The following is a 15,619-nucleotide window of genomic DNA, read 5'->3' on the forward strand; positions in this document are numbered from 1 at the left end:
CAGCCTTCTCCCCGGGTGAACAGGCACCAGGGCGAATGCGGGGAGCTAGCAGGGCAGTGTACTTACCGGGGTGCTGTCTCTCCCCTGCAGCCCACCTTGGGACACCTCGACTCCAAGCCCAGCAGTAAGTCCAACATGCTGCGGGGCCGCAACTCAGCCACCTCTGCTGACGAGCAGCCCCACATTGGCAACTATCGACTCCTCAAGACCATTGGCAAGGGCAACTTCGCCAAAGTGAAGCTGGCTCGGCACATCCTGACTGGGAAAGAGGTGAGCCTGGGGTGGGGACATGGCAGCACCTCCCAGCTGTTGGCACCCCCATAGGTAGTGGTGGGACTACTACCTCAGCCACCCTCTTGTTTACCAGACAGAAATGTCATCTGAGCAAACAGGAGTGCCAAGAGGGACGGGACAAAAAGGAGGTGGCAATAGGAGGGAGGAAGTGGCTTCGAGTCCTGGGTTTAGTCTGGTCAAAGAGGTAATCTTGGGCTTTTTGTCTCCTGTTCAGGTCGCTGTGAAGATCATTGACAAGACTCAACTGAACTCCTCCAGCCTCCAGAAAGTAAGCAGACAGCCCTCTCGGCAGGGCTCAGTGATCTACTGACCCCATGGGATCTCCTCTTGAATCCCTAGTTGAAGCTCTGGTCCTCTCACTGTCCCTCTGCGTGACTGCTGTCTGCGGGGCTTTGGCTGACCCTCGGGGCTGGCTCCTGACGGGCTCCCGGCCACAGGCACTCTCTGTCGCAGCCTCTGGCCCCTCCCCGCCACTTGGCCTACCTGTCTGACCTACTTCTGCACCTTGTTATCTTTTGGCCTCTGGCCAGCCCTATGCAAAACTCATGTTGTAGCCATCACTCGAAACGCATTCCCAGACCTGGAGGGATGAAGGTGGGTCCCTCTGGAAGCACAGGGGTAAAGGAGACGGGAACCTGCCCCCGGACTCTGCCAGCTGCGTGGTGGAGAGCGGGCATTGAAGATGGGCTTTAAAATCTACACTTGTTTCACACCTGTGACAGGGAGTGCAGACGACGGGCAGGCCCTCCCAGCTCTCCTCACTTCGGCTCCTCTGGGCTAAAGGTCGCAGGGTCCTGTGCCGTAGTCTGGTTCGGTGAGGCGGGCTTCTCCTCCCCTCCTGGCTTACAGCGGGAAACCATGGTCTCACTTAGCTGGTGGGGGAAACCCTCCCGATGGCCCCCCTGCTCGAGAAATGATGAGGCGCTGGTAGGAGGCAGGACAGGAGACTTGCGTTGGCAGAGGGGGCCAGCGTGCTAGTGACCGTTGGCGTAGAACTGGAAGCTGCCCTCTCCTTCCGTCCTGGGCTCCGGCAGGCGGGAAGGAGGAGCAGGAAATCTCCCATCTGGCTCCCAAAAAGCTGCCCCTTCAGGTCAAGTCCGGTTTCCTGTGTGTCCTCGTACTCCGGCTGACCCGGGTTCCAGTTTCTGACCTGGACGAGCCTAGTGCTTTCACCCGAGGCAGACGGCGTTTCTCTTCAGGAGCACATTGTGCCAACGGCAGTGACACTGGGGCGCTGGGATGGGGAGCTGAGGCCCGGTACTGTCAGAGCGGCCCTCGGAGTTGAGAGCGTGTGGGTTGAGGTGCCCCGGCACGCTGACAGACAAAACCAAAGTGTTTGCTTTTTCTGTTGCCGTTGGAACCCCAAGGTTCTTTGGTTCAAAGGAAACGTTGCTGTCACCACGCGGGCTCCCCTGTTGGAGCTTTGGGAAGGAAGGGAAAGCGAGCTCCTCTCGGCTTGTAGGCTCAGACCCACAGAGCCGAAGCCAGTGTAGTGGGGCCCTTGGGTCTGGGGAGCAGGCCAGCCTGCCGCCACCGTGACGGCCAGCGTCAGTGGGCATCTTACTTCCCACCTCTTCCTCCCTGCCGCTTCCTGCCGGGCTGGAAGGCACCAGTACCAGACAGCTGTAGCCTCTTAGAAGCCTTTTAACGGCTCTGTTACCAAGGCCAGTCTGCTCTGGCCAAATCACTCCGTTTAAATTTTACCCAGCAATGACCCTAAAGGACAAAGATTGGAGAAGCTAGCCCCTCGGGGTTCTAGAAAGCCCAGAAAACTCCGCGCTCTCCCGGGAGCGCCCTTTCCGGCCAGGGCACCCTCGGGGGAAGAACTCTGGCGGCTGCCTGTGGGCCCTGTTCAGTGCTGCTCCCCATCACTGCCCCTGAGGCGGGCTCCAGGAGTTTTTGCGTCTTCACCCAAGACACTGCGGGACCAGGGAAGAAAGCAGGAGAAACCTGGGCTCTGCCGAGAGAAGGGAGCCCAGGTCAGAACCAGGTCCTGAAGAAGGGGAAGCCTGCCTCGACTCCTCGCCAGCTCATGAAAGCGCTGGGCATCATTAAAGGGGAAATGTGTTCACTTTATTTCACAAACTGGGCTCCAGCCCTCACCCACCCTCCACCCCAAGAAAACTAGTTTGGCTCTTTGTGCGAGTGGAGAGGCCTGGAAGTTACAGAACCCCACCTCCAGGCCGCTGGCCCCCATATGATTTGGCAGTCTCCAAGTCCTCAAAATGTGGAATAGGGATTTAGCATCTACCTGAGAATTTGGGCCCTCTGCCCCTCTGAAGCCAAATATCAGGGAATCTTACTGCCTGTCGTGCGCCCATACCTCTTGGTGTTTCTAGCCCCAGAGGCTGGTCTGCATGGCATAGCGGGACAGCACTTCCTGTCACGATGAGCTGAATGCTGGATGGACTTCAAGGAACAACTGTGACAAGAGGGGCTTAAGAGTATAGGGCCAGAGACAAAGTGCCGGGGTTCAAATCCCAAATCTGCCACTTACGAACACATGCTAACTTTATTATCATCAACACCGTCCTTAAGAGGGAGAAGAGATCATTACAAAGGGGGAAGCAAAGCATCCAAAAGCTGAGTAGTGTGTGGTGACCCCACACCTGTGTCAGGTGACAGTCCAGTCGATGTCGAACACCAGTCTGTCCAACATCACTCGCTTCCACCCACCACCTACTGCATCAGCTTCCACATCTGTGAAGTGGCATACGCTATTCCCTACTTCACCCTGGGCAGGCAAGAGGACACACATACAATGCTTTCTCTAAAAATCAGGAAAGAGCAACTATTACTGCCATTATTTTTAGTTCCCAAATACCACTGGCAGAGGGGATGGAGTTCAGTTCTGTCATCTTTCTTTATGGAAATGTATGGTTTGGAGTCCCCGGTTTTGTTTCACAAAGAGAGCGTGAGTGTGTGGAGGTGGATTTGATTAAAATTGGCATCAGCTATATATAGGAGTGGCTTCTGTCCCCACCCCAGGGGCCCCGAGAGAAAGGCCTGCCCACTGGTGCGGGGCCCTCTGACTTCCGTAAATCAGGTGACGGGCTCCCCTCCAGCGCTCCCCCCCTGCACACAGACCGAGCTGGAGTCTCTTTTGTCCTGAACGTTAGTTCGGAGTATTCATGCACAGGGGTTCACGGTCCCTCCTTGAGAGGCACCCAACCAAAACCCTTCTGCTGTGCGGGGCAGGATTTGGGTGGACCGCAAGGGGCGGCTGGCTTGCCCAGGTGCAGAAGCTCAGGGTGCGAGCCGTCGGAGCCCAGCTTCCCTCCCGCTGACCCTTCCTCCCCCTGCCTGTTCTCAGCCCTCAGGGCCGGGCATGGGAGGTGCAGGCAATTGCGCTGTTTCTTGTCCTTGCCCGTCTTCTTCTTGGAGAAAGGACCCTAGCAGTGCCTCTGTTGGAGGGGCCGAGGAGAGCAAGGGGAGCAGACCTGACCCCTCTGTTTTACTTTCCAGCTGTTCCGGGAAGTAAGGATAATGAAGGTTTTGAATCACCCCAACATAGGTGAGAACCAGCGGCCGCGCCATTCTTCCCCCACACCAGGCTCCACTCCCCGGCATAGTGTCCTTCTCCCCTGCGCCCCGCCCTCTGGGGGCTGCAGTCCTCGGGATGCCTCTGGGGAAGCGCCCAGTGCAGCTCTGAGAGGAACTTGTCCTTGGGAAGGGGGGGGCCTTCATCCCTAGGATGCCCCCAGACATGTTGGGGCTCGATATGTGGCCCCTCCTACTTTCTTGACTCATGGCTTGGCCTTTTCTCTTGTAGTTAAATTATTTGAAGTGATTGAGACGGAAAAAACTCTCTACCTTGTCATGGAGTATGCCAGTGGAGGTAGGTACAGCACTGCCTCTCCTGCCGGGCGCCCACTCCGCCGGCCCCAGCAAGCTCTGACCCAGCCCCGTGCCCGTCTCTTGCAGGAGAGGTGTTTGATTACCTCGTGGCTCATGGCAGGATGAAAGAAAAAGAGGCTCGAGCCAAATTCCGCCAGGTGGGTGTGACGCCCTCCCTGGAGTATGGGTCTGACCGTGGCCTTTGGGTCTGGCATACAGGGAGGGGCTGCCTGTCTGTAAGAAGCCTGTGTGGCAGCTTAGAATGAGGTCCCAAGGTCACAGCTGTGCCAGCGCCTGTGGCCTCCCCCAGGTGCTCTGGACTAACCCTCCTTCCTTCCTTTCAGATAGTGTCTGCTGTGCAGTACTGCCACCAGAAGTTCATTGTGCACAGAGACTTAAAGGTAGGCGTGCTCGCCCTGGCCGGCGTGGCTCAGCAGATAGAGCGTCAGCCTGTGGACTGAAGGGTCCCAGGTTTGATTCTGGTCAAGGGCACATGCCCGGGTTACAGGCTCAATCCCCAGTTGGGGGCGTGCAGGAGGAGGCCGATCCATGATTCTCTCTTCATCGTTGATGTTTCTCTCTCTCCCTCCTCCTCCCTTCCTTTCTAAAATCAATAAAAATATATTAAAAACATTAAAAAAAAAAAAAAAAAGGTAGGCGTGCTCCTCCCCCTGCACCTTTGAGTTAGGGCAGGTGTTCCCCTCCATTCACCGTGACGTGACCATCAGGCCTCAGCATGCCAGGCAACACCAGCCTCTAATGCTCTGGAGATAATGAGGAAGCCGCTGGTGTGCTGCTAATGTAGCCGTAGACTAGACTCAGGATCCCGTTCCGGCAGCGGGCAGAGGCTCTGGGCCACCCTCCAGTGTGCCAGGCAGGGGCGCTCCAGACTGCTGGGCCGTCAGGCGGCCCAGGGCTGACTGAGGGGGGAATGCTGACGGCGTTGACACCCGCCGCACAGCAGCTGTGCCGAGTGCACGTGCACGGAGAGGTTCGAATGTGAGGCAGACGTGACCGTGGTGAACCTGGGCCTGACAAGCTTTGGCAGCTCAGAGCGTCTCTGAGCCTTCAGATCCCAGTCTCGCGTGGCTGCCGCTGAGGAGTGGCCTGCGCTGCCCTCTCCCAGCCCAGCCTGTTCACGCTGAGGAAGGCCTGCCTGGGGCTGGGGAGAAGGTCCTAAGCCTGGAGAGGGCGTCCCCGCAGCTCCTGCCTGCCCAGTGCCTTCGTGGGCCACTCGGGTCCCTGACGTTTCCATCTTCCTCCAGGCAGAAAACCTGCTCCTGGATGCTGACATGAACATCAAGATCGCAGACTTTGGTTTCAGCAACGAGTTCACCTTTGGGAACAAGCTGGACACCTTCTGTGGGAGCCCCCCGTACGCGGCCCCGGAACTCTTCCAGGGCAAGAAGTACGACGGGCCCGAGGTGGACGTGTGGAGCCTGGGCGTCATCCTGTACACACTGGTCAGCGGATCCCTGCCGTTTGATGGACAGAACCTCAAGGTGGAGTGAAGCGCAGGCTGAGATCATTGTTGTTACTCTCATTTCCGCGCTCAGCCTCCAGGCTTACCCGACCTCTCCCCTTTGCCACCTCTCTACACTTCCCACGCCAGCGCTTCAGGGAAGGGCTTGCAGAAGGCAGCGGCTGAAGGTCTTCTGCAGCCAGCGCAGTCACCTCACTTCTCCAGGGATGGGACCAGTTGTGTGTCCGGTCATGCCCTCGGGGCACTCAGCTCGCAGGCCTCGGGCTGGTCAGGGGAGGGTCATGTCCCTGCTCTCTGCCTCCTACTGCATTTCCTTTCTGTCTGCCTGGCCGGTCTTAAGCTCTCAGGAGCCCCGATACTCGGTTTCTTCCCTCGGCTTTGGGGTGATTTCCGTTTCCCTCCTGCAGGAACTGCGGGAGCGGGTACTGAGGGGGAAATACCGTATTCCGTTCTACATGTCCACAGACTGTGAAAACCTGCTTAAGAAATTTCTCATTCTCAATCCCAGCAAGAGAGGCACTTTAGAGGTGAGCAGCTGAGAGCCCAGCTGGCCGGAAGGTCCCGGGTTCCCAAGGAAACCTTCACACTGAGGCTCCTTCCTCTTCACTTTATTCCCCAGCAAATCATGAAAGATCGATGGATGAATGTGGGTCACGAAGATGATGAATTAAAGCCTTATGTGGAGCCACTCCCTGACTACAAGGACCCCCGGCGGACAGGTAAGGCGAGGCTGGGCCGTGAGGCGGAGCCTGCCAGGGCCTCGGGACCAGCCTTAACTATATGTCCCCCTGCGCAGAGCTGATGGTGTCCATGGGTTACACACGAGAAGAGATCCAGGACTCGCTGGTGGGCCAGCGGTACAACGAGGTGATGGCCACCTACCTGCTCCTCGGCTACAAGAGCTCGGAGGTGTGTGCCCTGCCCCTCCCCGGTCCCCTGCTGGCCGTGGCACCCCCATGCTTCCATACCCCATTGAGGGCAGGAGCTCGTGTCTGCGTGGGTGTGCTGCCTCTGCTGATGAGTTTTAAGCCTCAGCTTTGGTGGCCAGAGTCCTCTGGTCTTTGCTCTCGCTGATCCCCGGAGATCAGTGAATGAATAGGTAGCTGGTGGGGTCTGGGCTTCCATATGGGTGAGCAGATCGGGCTCTGTGCTGGTGAGACTGGGTCTCAGTCCATCTGACTGGGTCAGTTCTGTGCTCACCTAGAAATTTTGTTTCCATATGTTTGTCTCTGTTTTTGGAACTGTGCATCTCTGGGGCTCTGCACGCAAGGGTCCCTGTGTTTTTCTGAGAAGAGTCTCGAGTCTGTGCTGCTTCTGCCTGGTGCTTGTGTTGATATGTGGAACTGTGTGCATGTATGTCCATCTTCTCGTCTGTGCATCTGGGTCATCATGTCTTATGTCGGAGTCCGTGGGGTCTGTGGGATGGGGGTCTTGGTCTCCATCTGCGTCCCCACGTGCACTCATGGCCTCTCCACCCTGCTCCCCCCCGTGGTGTTGGGCTTCCTCTCTTGGTTCTCCCTTAGCCTGCCCAGGAGGCATACGAGAGGTCTCTGTGTCTGGCTCTGTGTTCCTGTGGGCGTGTGTATCCCTCTCTGAGGTGGGCGTCTTTGTGGGGGGGGGGGTGTCTGTCTGTGTCTGTTGGGGTCTGTGTCGGCCACCTGTTTCCACAAGTGTTCAGCTGCACATTGGTCTTGCAGGGCCTGGTCATAGGAGCGCCGGGTGGATTTGTGGATCTCTGCCTAACTTCTGCCCCCCCCCCTTTTCTGTTCTTGCAGCAGGAAGGCGATGCCATCACCTTGAAGCCCAGGCCTTCAGCTGATATGACCAATAGCAGTGCGCCTTCCCCCTCCCACAAGGTACAGCGGAGCGTCTCGGCCAACCCCAAGCAGCGGCGCTTCAGCGACCAGGGTAAGTGCTTTTGGGAATTGCAGGTGGGGGACTCACCCCTCTGCTGAGAGGTCACAAGTTCTCGGCCTTTGGATGACATAGCTGAGTTTTACTCCCCATTCAGCGACTTATTAGTAGCATGACCTGGGCAGGTCCCTTCCCTCAGCCTCTGAGAGGTGGTGTTTGCTGATTGCTGGCAAGACTGTAGGAGAGCAGGCGTGGGGTGGGCACTCTATGGGCCCTGTCCTTACCCGTTCCCACTGTCACTCTGGCCCAGCAGCTGGTCCTGCCATTCCCACCTCAAATTCCTACTCTAAGAAGACTCAGAGTAACAACGCGGAGAACAAGCGGCCTGAGGAGGACCGGGAGTCGGGGCGGAAGGCCAGCAGCACAGCCAAAGTGCCTGCCAGCCCCCTGCCCGGCCTCGAGCGGAAGAAGACCACCCCCACCCCCTCCACGGTGAGCCATGCTGCCTGGCCTCCTCCCATCTCCTCCTCCCCCTCCTCTCCTCCGCCCACCCCCTCGGCCTGTCCTCTCCAGGCAGCTCTTAGTCCGGACCCACTCCCTGTGGCTGCCTACCTGACCGCTCCTCCGGGACACTCTTGCTTACTCAGAAAGCCTAGCCCCCGCAGGAACTGCCAGCCTGTGTCTCCCGACCCGGGCCTGCTCCGGGGGACGGTGGGGGGAAGGGGTGCTGTGACCCTGCCAGTAAAACCCTGGCTTTCTGTAACACAGCCTTGCTCTCTTCCCCACAGAACAGCATCCTCTCCACCAGCACAAATCGAAGCAGGAATTCCCCACTTTTGGAGAGGGCCAGCCTTGGCCAGGCCTCCATCCAGAACGGCAAAGACAGGTGAGCAGGCCTGGGCCAGGAGCCACCCTCCCGGCGGTGACCTCCGTCAGCAGCACCACTCCCCTCCCTGCTCCCTGGAGTTCCGTCCGCTCTGTCTGGTCCAGTTTCCCACACACCAGACCTCCTCCCTCCCCCCTCCCCCCCACCCCACCCCCTTTCCCCTGTGCTCCTGCGACCGCTCCTTGCAGTGTACCAATGTGACTCCCTGGTCATCTCGGCTGCCAGCCAGGGCATGGCACCCCGCTCCTCTAGGCATCAGTGCTGAGGCTTGTTCTGGGGCCCCAGGTGCAGGCAGGGCAGAACTGAGGTGCCCACCTGCGGGGTCTGCACACACAGGTGACCCCAGCTGTGCCCCGAGAGCAGAGTTCCCAGCCCCTTGACCATCAGCATCTCTTACTGTGCGTTCCTGACTCCACCCTTCTGAGCCTGATGAAAACTCCCCTTAGCAACACCCTGCTCTTTCTGGAGAGGAGACATCCTTGTTCTTAGACTTCCTAGGAGACCCGTGTGGCGGGAGGCAGCTGCCTCCTGTTGGCTTTCCTGCACTTTTGGTTTCCTCCCCAGGCCCTGGACCACCTCGCCTTCCTCACCTGCCCTCCGCTCCGGCTCTGCCTTCCTCAGCTCTGACTGGTGTCCCGCTGCTGCTCCCTGGGCTGACCTGCATCCTGCCGAGCTGCCCGCTCTGGCCCCTCCCGCCTGCCCTTGCTCCTAACCCAGCCTCCTGCCCCGCCCAGCCCTAACCCAGGCCTTTCCGCTGCTTTTGTCTCCTAGCCTAACCATGCCAGGGTCCCGGGCCTCCACGGCTTCTGCTTCAGCCGCAGCCTCTGCGGCCCGGCCCCGCCAGCACCAGAAATCCATGTCGGCCTCCGTGCACCCCAACAAGGCCACTGGGCTGCCCCCCACGGACAGTAACTGTGAGGTGCCGCGGCCCAGGCAAGTGTGCTGGGGCAGCTGGGGCACCTGCTGCCCTACACCTGTCCCACCCCCGCCCCCAACAGTTTCTCCCACCTGGTCCTGCTCTGTCCTTGTCATCTTAGCCACAGAAGCGGCTTTGTCCCCTGCAGCCAGGAAGTGGAAGGAACAAAAAATGGCTTAATGCCCCCTCTTTTCCTCCAGTCTCCCCTCAGAACAGATAGCCCGAAGCCGCCCCGAGGCTCCAGAAGGAAGCCTTTTGGTTCTGAGCCTTCCTGGACTTCCTTAGGACCCAGGAACAGTCAGCATCACAGGGACTCACCCTTGAGGGTTGGTCAACATTGTCCCCTCGAGGTTCCAGTCTGCCCAGCTCCCAGGGAGCCACATCTCCAGCCTGTACTGCTCTCCACACACGTATCCCTCCTTGCCTCCCTCCCTCCCCCAAACCATCTCCTCCCACCTCACCTAGATGTCCTCCTCACCAGTGTCCTCAGTGGTCACACCCCTCCTCCTGTGTCCTCTGTGATGGCTGCCTCTGCCCTCGCATCTCCTTCCCTGCTCCCACCAGGGCTCCAGGTGCTTGGCGGGATGGCTTCTCGGGCCCTGATGCATTTCCCCACCCCCACCTCTTTTCCCACAGCACAGCCCCCCAGCGTGTCCCTGTCGCCTCCCCCTCCGCCCACAACATCAGCAGCAGTGGAGGAGCCCCAGACCGAACTAACTTCCCCCGGGGTGTGTCCAGTCGGAGCACCTTCCATGCTGGGCAGCTCCGGCAAGTGCGGGACCAGCAGAATTTGCCCTACGGTGTAACCCCAGCCTCTCCCTCTGGCAACAGCCAAGGACGGCGGGGGGCTTCGGGGAGCATTTTCAGCAAATTCACCTCCAAGTTCGTACGAAGGTGAGTCGGGGCCTTAAGGTGGCAGAGTGTGAGGCCAGGCCTGCCTGCCTGCGGGTGGATGGGGGTACCTGGAACTGGGCTTGGGTCTGGGGGTTCAAAGAGGCTTCTGGAAGCCTACGAAATTGGATCTTTGTCAACAACTCAGGTGCCCAGACCCTCCTAGTCCCGCTCAGGTCTCCCCAACTCCTCATACATACACCTCATTCTCTGGCCTGAGCAGATGGCCCATGCTGATGCCGCCTCCTCTCTAGGAGAGTGTGAACTCAGATGCTAAAATAAAAGCCCCCTCTTCTCCTGGGTTCCCATGGAAACTTATATTTGGTGACGCAGCTGCAAAGTCATGAGACCTGAGCCAGGCTGGGCCAGCAAGGAGTTTTTCCTGGTCTCCTGTCTTGCCCCCTCTGACCTCCTTTCCCCGAGCCCAGGTGGTTGGTTAGGTCTCGCTGCAGCCACTCCCTCTGCTCCAGCCATGCGCTCCAGCCAGGGCTGCCAGGATGAAGGCCGTAAGTGCAGCAGCTGGTGGGGGCCCAGGGCGGCCGCCTCCCTCGCAGGCTGATGCGCTGATTTTCTTGTGTGGGAACCAGGGTGGGGAGTCTCTTCATGAGGTTTCCCACACCTGGCTCCCCACCACCCCACAGGGACAGTTTTGACTCTTGAGGTGCATCCAGGACTCTGGCCTCTTGGGACAGTCCCTGTCTCTGTCCCATCCTTCCTCTGCCACCTCAGGGTGGCGCAGGAGGCAGCAGGAGGCTGGCGAGAGCAGGCAGCCTGCCCTTCCTCCTGCCCTCCGCCCGCTCAGCTGGAGTAGACAAGAAGCATGCCCCTTGCCGGCCCTGGAATCCAGGTGCAGGGCTGCAGGTGGCGCGAGCAGATCCCGCGCCTGGGACTCTAGTCTCGCTGAGCGGCTCTTCCACAAACGGGGTGACCCTTGAGCCTGTAAAGTCCACCCCCACCTGCTTATCCACATACCGTCTTGTTGTTTTTGTTTTTTTATTTCTTTTTTTATTTTGTCTTTTTTTGTTTGTTTTTTTAGAAATCTGTCTTTCAGGTTTGCCAGAAGGTAGGCGTTGAGCCCAGTGTGTGTGTGTGTCTGTCCTGTGTCCTGTGTCGTCCTCTGTCACTAACTCCCCTTTCTGGCTCCTGCTCCCCCTCCGTCTGCTAACCACATCTGTGCGGCCCTCTGCCATCTTAAAGGGATGAAGACGGCTCGGACTGGGCTGCCACGTGAGGCCACATTTGCCCACTCGGGGCAGATGGCTGTGAAGATGATGGGCCTCTCCCCAAGCAAGGGGGCTCGTCTCAGGGAACTCTCCCTTTAAGATTGGCTCACCCCCACCCCCCACCCCTGGGTTTTGGTCTTTGGTCTCGAACATGGGTTTGTGTTCTGGCCCTTCCCCTGTCTGTGCATGCGCTCCCAAGAGGGTCTCCTTGCCGAGGTTGACAGTGCACCTGGGACGGTCTCTCATTCTGGGTCTCCTGGCTTCCCCTGCTCTATCCCTGCGAACCTCTGGGCTCTGTGACCTCCTGCCCCTGTCCCAGGGGTGGCAGGACTTTGGAGGTACTGCAGGGACTCGGGGTACACGAGTGGGGCACAGCACCCCTCTGGCAGCTCCTGCAGAGCTCGGGCCACCCCCCCAGCACACCTGCTGCTTCCAGCAGTATCTGGATGAAGCCGCCTCCCTTCTGGGCTGACACAGCCATGGCCTGTGGCTTCCAAAGAGCCAGGAGCTGGGATGTTCTAGGGCCCTGGCAAAACAGGGGGAGATCCCCCTCACTCAGGCATCTCCCTTCCTAGGCCGGGTCCTGGCTCTGCTACCCGCGCCCCCCCCCCCCCCTCCTCGGCCCTCCTCATCCTCTCTGGAGGCCTGGGTGGGCCAAATACCAGATACCAAGCTGTGGGACACCTGGTCGGCACGTTGGTGCCCCAGCTGACAGAGAAACAGCCGAGGCAGGGTCTTCAGGCTTTCCCCTTCCACCTTCCGAACCCCACCCAGCTCTTCACTGCATGGCTGGCTGCTGACTCATGTGGGGGCCAGCCCTGCAGGCGCCTCCACCCACAGGGCAAGAGCCAGGTGGGGCCGGAGAGCAGCCAGGCTCTGGGCGCAGTGCGCTTGTCTGCATTTGTGTCTGATGTCTTTGTGTTCCTTTTACATGTGCTGCTGCTGCTGCTCTCTCTCTCTCCTCACACCCTGCCCTCTGCAACCCCCATTTCCCAGCTCCAGGCACCCATCTTCCAGCCAGGAGCTGGAGAAGCCGCTCAGCGGGGCCAGACCTCTCCCCACACCCCAAGGGGTCTGCCCTGCCCTGCCCTTTGTCCTCTCTTCTGTATAACTGGATGGCTTGCGGCCTGGCAGGCAGGGGAGTTACCAAAGAATGGGGGAGGTGGGCTAGTCTGGGGCCCTTCTCCTCCCCTCCGGGCCCCAGGCACCATCCCCAGCACATCAGAGCCGTTCCAGAGCTTGGCCCTCTGAGCTCCCAGCCCCTTCCCCCAGAGGCCTGCGATTCTGAGACCGCGCCGTGGTGCGGAAGACCCCCGACAGCAGCCTGGCCGTGGTCTGGGGGCCCTGCCTGCCCTGTGACTGCTGCTGGGTGCTGTGCCTGCACCTCCACAGCCTCCCTGCCAGCACACTCCTCTGGGACTGTGGGGAGGGGCAGGGCTCCCTGTTGGAAAGGGCCAAGCAGAGCCATGTTGGCCTGCCAGGTGATGGGAAAGCGGCCTCGGGGCCGGGTCCTGCCTGCCCCGGTGGCACCTCCCTGGACTGCCTCACGTGGGTCTGCGGCGGTGGAAGGAGCGAGAAGTCCCAGCACTAAACTCTCCCTCGCTCTGTTTTTTGAGGAACCTGAATGAACCTGAAAGCAAAGATCGAGTGGAGACTCTCAGGTGAGAGGGCTGGAGCCAGCACCGGCCCTGCCCTGGCTGCCGGCCCTGCCACGCCTCCCGCTCCGCTCCTCCTGCCACCCCTTCGCCACCCTCTGGAGGCTTCCCTTTTCCTCAGAGTCCCCATACCCAGCTCAGGGGCCTTCTGCGGTCAGGTGTGCTCGGGAAGGGGGAGCCCTGCTCACCTGTCTGGGCCTCCGCGCTTCCCGTGTCCAGCCCTGAACTCAGGCTGGTGAGCGGTGCTCCCATGCCTCCCTGACCCTCCCTCTTCAAAGGGAAGCATGACTGTACCCCTGCCCACCGGGCTGGCTTCTGCCTGGCTTCTCCTCACCTCTGCCCAGGTGGAGGCCGGACCACCCACGCCTCTCGCCCGCCCTCTGCTCTCCTCTGCTCTCAGGGGCCCTGGTGCCAGGGTGGTGCCGTGGGTGGATGCCTCGGCCCCGCTGATGCGGCTCTGCCTCTCCGCAGACCTCACGTGGTGGGCGGTGGCGGCAGTGACAAGGAGAAGGAGGAGTCCCGGGAGGCCAAGCCGCGCTCACTCCGCTTCACGTGGAGCATGAAGACCACGAGCTCCATGGAGCCCAACGAGATGATGCGGGAGATCCGCAAGGTGCTGGACGCCAACAGCTGCCAGAACGAGCTGCACGAGAAGTACATGCTGCTGTGCATGCACGGCACGCCGGGCCACGAGGACTTCGTGCAGTGGGAGATGGAGGTGTGCAAACTGCCGCGGCTCTCCCTCAACGGGGTGCGGTTTAAGCGGATATCGGGCACCTCCATGGCCTTCAAAAACATTGCCTCCAAAATAGCCAACGAGCTGAAGCTTTAACAGGCTGCCAGGAGTGGGGGGCGACGGAGGCGGGCCGCTGGACTTAGCTGCTGGCCCGCCGCTCCGGCCCACCGGGCGAGACTGCAGACGGATGGCGTGTCTCCCCCTGCTGGCACCTCTCCCTCCCGCCCTGCTCAGTTTTTTCTTCCTGTTTGTGGGGATGGGAGATGGTCTTTCCCCCACGTTGACCCCTGCCCAGATGCTGCCCTTCCCCCTCTCCCACAGGAGGTCAAGGAAGGGAGGAGGGCAGGGCAGGGCTCCCCCTCGGTACTGCGGTTGCACAGAGTATTTCGCCTAAACCAAGAACTTTTTTATTACCAAAAAGAAAAAAGAAAAAAAAAATCCCAGCGGCCACTTTTCCTCCCTGCCCCATTGGGACAGCTGAGACTGGATCTGTGGGGTTTCCTGGGAGGGTGGCTCAGGGCTGGAACGCTCTCAGGCAAGAGTGGTGGAGCTCCCCGTCAGGCCCTCCGCCAGGCCCACTGTGGGCTTCTCCCCTCCCCCCTCCCCCCTCCCCTCCAAGCAAACCACCAGAGGTGGCCTTCCCCTGACCTCAGGCCCCTGGGCTGGAGCCTGGGGGGCTAGGGGCTGGGGTGGGGGTGCTGTGCAGCCCTGAGGTGGGTGGGCTGGCAGCGAGACGTGGGGCTCTGGCCTCCCCCCCACACTGTATCCTCTGCCCCCTTCCCCAGAGCTGGGCATTTCCTTCCACAAGCTGCTGTGGGGACTTTTGTCCCCCCCTCAAAAGTCTGTGCCATCTTGTCCCACCCCCTCCCGGGGAAGAAGGCGGGGCTGACCCCAGGGCTGGGATAGGGGAGGGGACTGCTGGGCAGATGGGCTCCTGGCCCCAGGGGGCCGCCTGGGCTGGGCGTTCTCCATTATGGGAGAGCCTTTTGTCTGAAAGCGCAAAGCGAAGCCCGCTCACTCGCCGCTCCTCTTCTCTCCCCACTGCTCCGTTCATTGGCATTAATCTGGGCACCAGCTAGCTCCATAGCAGTGACTTCCCTCACCACTCATCTCTGGCCTTGCCTTTCTTCCTGACACTGTCACCCCTCCACTCAGGAGACACTGCCCAGAGCCTCCAGGCCACCGGCGGGGGCCGGATAGGGCAGCAGGGCCGGGCCTCTGCCCTCCACTGGGTGGGGGCCAGGCCAGGCCACGCCCAGCTCGCTAACCTGTGGCCAGAGTGGGAGCGGCTGGTGGCGGGCGCTTGGCTGGTGGCGGCCGCTGCATCCCTTAATTTATTTCTCTGCTGTTTCTGTTGTTGAGAAATCGGGGGAAGGGGTCCAGCACAGAGGCTGCTCCTACCCTCACCTGAGTTGTACATTTTTTGTGATGGGTTTTATTTTTTATTTTATTATTTTATTATTTTTTTTGATTTACGATGACTCCACCCCTACTCATCACCCCCCCTCCCAGGCCAGGTTCCTTGGCAGTTAAAGCCCTTGGGTCCCAGGAAGGGGCCTTGCCAACCTCAGTCCTCCTGCCCCCAAGCCCAGCTTCGGGCTCGGCTCCAAGGGCTCCCTCCTCCCCCCTTCCTCCCCCCCTGCCCTATGGAACAGCCCTGGTGCTCCGAGGGGCTGGGAGGGCTTGGCTTGGCTCCCAAGGGGGTGGTGGTGGCCAGGGGCTCCCAGGCAAGGCGGCCCTCCCCACCCAGCCCCCCACTCCTGCACTTAGTTTCTCCTCTGGATCAAACACGTAATAAAGAGAATGTTTGGAATCTGAGCTACCTCCTCCTCTTTCTTCTCCCA

At 60.1% G+C, this 15,619-nt stretch overlaps 1 protein-coding gene across 15 annotated transcripts in view; it reads left to right on the forward strand.

Annotated features, from left to right (window-relative positions):
• MARK2 (microtubule affinity regulating kinase 2) overlaps positions 1–15,593 on the forward strand; it is a 55,763-nt gene extending 40,170 nt beyond the window's left edge. For 6 of the 15 annotated variants that reach the window (XM_079787376.1, XM_079787381.1, XM_079787371.1 and 3 more), the window contains exons 2-19: positions 91–270; positions 509–562; positions 3,760–3,808; positions 4,067–4,132; positions 4,219–4,289; positions 4,476–4,532; positions 5,397–5,633; positions 6,022–6,141; positions 6,234–6,333; positions 6,411–6,523; positions 7,390–7,522; positions 7,779–7,960; positions 8,257–8,354; positions 9,126–9,287; positions 9,907–10,164; positions 11,198–11,224; positions 13,001–13,045; positions 13,511–15,593. In XM_079787376.1, coding sequence (XP_079643502.1) covers positions 136–270; positions 509–562; positions 3,760–3,808; positions 4,067–4,132; positions 4,219–4,289; positions 4,476–4,532; positions 5,397–5,633; positions 6,022–6,141; positions 6,234–6,333; positions 6,411–6,523; positions 7,390–7,522; positions 7,779–7,960; positions 8,257–8,354; positions 9,126–9,287; positions 9,907–10,164; positions 11,198–11,224; positions 13,001–13,045; positions 13,511–13,871 — 2,268 coding nt within the window. In that variant the 5' untranslated portion in view covers positions 91–135 and the 3' untranslated portion in view covers positions 13,872–15,593. The remainder of the gene's footprint in view (positions 1–90; positions 271–508; positions 563–3,759; positions 3,809–4,066; positions 4,133–4,218; positions 4,290–4,475; positions 4,533–5,396; positions 5,634–6,021; positions 6,142–6,233; positions 6,334–6,410; positions 6,524–7,389; positions 7,523–7,778; positions 7,961–8,256; positions 8,355–9,125; positions 9,288–9,906; positions 10,165–11,197; positions 11,225–13,000; positions 13,046–13,510) is intronic. The other 9 variants (XM_079787382.1, XM_079787378.1, XM_079787373.1 and 6 more) reach the window with 7 other exon arrangements.
• The last annotated feature ends 26 nt before the right edge of the window (positions 15,594–15,619 follow it).

The sequence above is a fragment of the Cnephaeus nilssonii genome (assembly GCF_951640355.1).
Source record: "Cnephaeus nilssonii genome assembly, chromosome: 13".
Lineage (NCBI taxonomy): Eukaryota > Metazoa > Chordata > Mammalia > Chiroptera > Vespertilionidae > Cnephaeus > Cnephaeus nilssonii.